Source organism: Leiobunum rupestre, chromosome 2, assembly GCF_980474605.1.
Source record: "Leiobunum rupestre chromosome 2, qqLeiRupe1.1.hap1, whole genome shotgun sequence".
NCBI classification, from domain to species: Eukaryota; Metazoa; Arthropoda; class Arachnida; order Opiliones; family Sclerosomatidae; genus Leiobunum; species Leiobunum rupestre.
This window is the reverse complement of record NC_143385.1, coordinates 41,163,557-41,167,845: the sequence shown is the minus strand read 5'-3', so window position 1 is coordinate 41,167,845 and position 4,289 is coordinate 41,163,557. Positions and strand designations below refer to the sequence as shown.

Below are 4,289 nucleotides of genomic sequence, written 5' to 3'. Positions count from 1 at the left end.
AATAATGTAAAGAACGATAGTGCGATTCGAATTTGGCCCACTGACGATAAATCGAATGAAATAGTAGCTCTTATACCCAAAGGAAGTTTCTTTGACAATTCACGAATTACTGGACATGTTACACGTAGATAAAAGTATACTGTTTAAGTACGATGAACGATTAAAACGTGTTTCCGTTTCATCTGGTTATGATTTCAAATCGATCGCGTCGGGACATAAATTCAAAGTTGACATACCCGGAGACATAGCAACCATGCTAGGATTTACGTTGGAACCGAAAGAAAATATCATAATTACGGATCCCATGATAGCGCCGTATATGGTAGATTTGGATTCCGGATTACACTCTTTATTTATTTATTCCGACGTCGTTAAAAATACGATCGTGGGGGATAGCAACGTTCCACTTTTGCGTATTGTCAGTGCGAAAGGAAAAGACGGAGAAATTGTGGACGTGGAGTTCTCTAGACCTCATTATCTACCCGTCGCTTACAGGGGCGGCGGATAATGTGGGTATGGTGGGTAGAAGAAGTCGGTACTGTGGGGATAGAGCCACGACCATTGTCACATAATAGCTAGGTTTCCACTCTCCTCGAAAAGGTTTTGCAACGAATAATAGAGCCATGCCGCCTACATAATAATTTGCACAATTCTCCCGGGACTACGTGTTTTTCCTATCCCCTCCTTGATGAAGTTAGTTCATAAACGGGATCGTATTTAATGGTTTTCGTTGTACCGGCCACAATTAAAAATTCATCACTGAGAGAAGAACCGCTTTCCCTGTTCTCCCCATTGTAGGAGTGAGTCAGAGTAACGCGTGACACTTTTCAGTATAAAAACTGCAGAAGTTAATTTGTAAAATAGGTTATTAAATATAAGTTATTAATTCTAATGAGACAAGCGTGAATAATAAAACGCAGTCTTCGCAAAAGGGCAAATCACAACTTAAACATAGACCTTTGACAAGTTTCTTTTTATTTCCCTCGCGTCAATCCCCTTTCTATTTCTGAAAATACGGTAAAAGATGCGGAAGATCAATACAACACTATCTTTATCTCATGCTTTAAATATCGGTGATGTTGAAAACTATGCACGCGGCACTGCCCCGATTAAAATAGATTGAAGTAAATCATCAAAATCAAAATTTAAAAATACATAAAATGATAAAAGCATAATTTTCATTAGTGTATTTTAACGTTAATGTTTGTCGTCATTAGTCTCTCTGTATCAAACATTTATATAAAATAGTTATCAGCTGTTACATTTCTACCTCGCGTTGTGAAGTAGGATTGATAAGTGCGTACACTATAACTTTTAGAAGGTAAACGATACTAAATGTATATGACCTATATGATATTGAGTTGATTATTCGGTTAGTAGTGGGCTCTAATGTAAGTGTTCAAATAATAAATAACTGATTCTCCCAAAACTGCTTATTTGACACCAAAGCCATAAAGGCTCCATTTATTTTTTAAATAATTGTAATTTAAATAATCGGTGCCTAATTTAAAGGAACGACGTTTTCTACCACAAACTGGGGTAGGGAAAGTACCCACAGTTGTCAGTATTACGCTTTATAACGTTGTCTCTACCTTTCTATATAATTGAGTTTCAATCTTTGTACTCAGATCCCGCAAACATCTTTACACGTAGAGTCATATGAATTTTAAGACCTACATGAAGACACGCGTCAAAATATTTCGAAAAATTGTTGAATCAGTTCATTTCCGAAAATGCAAATCGCAGTACAGTTTTTGCATTGCACAATTAATACTATGTGATAATAAATTTGAGAATACTAAATTTTTGTAGTTTTTACCTCTATCAATTTCTCTTAATTAGTATTATATAGGCCTATCGTTTTATGTAGGATAACCCAATAAATCCCCCCCGCCCTCGTCTGACTACCCACCCGAGATTAACACGATCCGCCGGCCCTGGTCGCTTCTTCGGAAATACAAACTATCGAAGTTAACATTATGGACGAATTAGGAAACCCTGTCCAATTCGAACGCGGGAAGGTTTACGTTACCCTCCACTTCAAACCGCGGAGGGCTTGGCTCGCTCTATAATACCGTGACCGGGAAGGAATAACGTTCATTTCAGTGAACAGTGACGACCGACAAACATCATGAGGTATTCGCGGTACAATCCCACCGTAAACGATTACGAAAACTACTATTTGAACCAGGCTGGATACGGGTCAATTCCCGTGTATCGGGGTTAGGTAATATACTAGCGTCGGCATTCCGCAGCGCCATGCCCCTGTTTAGACGCGGAGCCCAGTTCTTAGGACGAAAATATTTGGATACCGGTGCGAAGGTTGTTACGGATGTTGCGAGTGGTATTCCAATCAAAACAGCCCTGACAACTAGATCAAAGACCGCCGGCAAAGAAGCCTTATTTTCAGCCGCCGAAGCGGTTAAACAAATGACGGGATCTGGACTTAAAAAGAAGCGCGCTAGACCCCGTAAAATCACTCGGCAAGAGGAAGAAAACATCGTGCCTTTCTTACTCCGACATATTTTCATAAAACATTATAATGGCACTGTTACATCCTCACGCGTGAATTCCGAATTGGACCTTTTTCAAGTCCCGTTATCGCAAACGGGAATTATCGGCGGCGAATGGGTCGAATACAATCCCATTTCGAGCATTACCAACAATTCGGCGTTAACGTTTTGTATTAGTGGAAATTCTGAAGCGTACGTGGACTCTTCTTCACGTTCAGGTGGAAGTGAAAAAAGAAAATGGAACATACCCTAAAGCAGCCGTGATTGCCGCGGATGGCACGGTTACTACGGCAGCGGATAATATCGCACCCGTCAATTTGTTTTTGCATAGCCTATTTCCCGAAGTTCATTTATTTTTAAACGAAAAATCAGTCACTCCCTCGGCTCAAAAATATCCGTATAAAAGTATGATTCAAACAATGCTAACTTTCGGTGACTCCGCTAAAACGAGTCACCTGACCAGCTCCTTCTATCGTGACACGGCGAGCAAATTTAATGACTTTCGGAATAACGAAGGCTTCTTGAAAAGAGCGGAGTTTGCCCGAAAGGGAATTATCGATATGATCGGCGTTCTCCATCTAGACATTTGTCAGCAACCTCGCTATCTTCTAAACTTAGTGGATTTCAAATTTGTCTTCGGGAAACCCAACACGGAATTTTGTCTACACTCTGATGTCAAATGCAAATTGGATATCAAATCTGCCTCGTTATATCTAAGGAAAGTTAAATTAATTCCGGAAATACCGTTATCTCACGCGAAAGTATTGCAGATGGCTAGAGCTAAATACCCCATTACGCGCACCGAATGCACTTCATTTTCGACCTCCCAAGGAAACATGAGTGTGGTTCAAGATCATTTATTTACCGGACAGATTCCCAATAAGGTCGTCATTGGGATGGTTAGTCAAACCGCGTTCCTAGGAGATTTAAAATTATCCCCATATAACTTTCAGCATTTTAATTTAAACCACATTGGATTGTTTGTGGACGGAAACAGCGTTCCCCATCGTCCGCTTACTCCTAATTTCGCGGAGAATAGCTACATACAGGCTTACGCTAATTTATTTCTTCAAACTGGTCAGTGTAATATTGACGAAGAAAATCAGATAAGTCGAGAAGATTACGTTGGTGGGAACTGCCTTTTCGTGTACGATTTGACGGCTGATTTGATGAGCAACGCCGCTCATTTTCATTTAGTTAGAAACGGAAATTTAAGGCTTGAAATAAAATTCGCATCAGCTTTACCCGAAACTATTGCCGTAATTGTCTACGCGGAATTTCAGAGTCTGATTGAAGTTGATATAAACAGAACCGTACTTTTGAACTAAAATGGACACGTTTCAGCTAACTAAAATTATGGAAAATTATAAATTCACTAAAGACTTATTTCGAGGAGTTTTCGCCGCGGATAAATTACCTAAATACGTTACGACTTTCCCATCTCTTTATATCGTAAACACGGCGACATCAAAGAATTCTGGCGAGCATTGGATTGCATTGTACTTTTCAAGTAATCATAACGCTGAGCATTTCGACTCCTTCGGAAACAGTCCTGATATGTTTCGCTATAATGACTTTGTCGAAAGAAATAGTAAAACTGTGACTTTTAATTCATTACAAATGCAGGGAAACCTCAGTGCGACGTGTGGTGGCTTTTGCGTGTATTTTGCCCTTAATCGCTGTCGGGGTGTAAAAATGTTTGATATCGTGACTAGATTTTCAAGAAATAAACATGACAATGATAAGATGATTAAAGAATTTATGTATTCAAAATTT

General features: G+C 39.4%; 1 protein-coding gene across 1 annotated transcript; it reads left to right on the top strand.

Moving 5' to 3' along the window:
• Positions 1 to 2,932: 2,932 nt before the first annotated feature.
• On the top strand, positions 2,933 to 3,841 carry LOC149957536 (uncharacterized protein F54H12.2-like). The gene has a single exon (XM_090167079.1). It carries the CDS (start codon positions 2,933 to 2,935, stop codon positions 3,839 to 3,841), a length of 909 nt encoding a protein of 302 aa, XP_090023205.1.
• Positions 3,842 to 4,289: the final 448 nt, after the last annotated feature.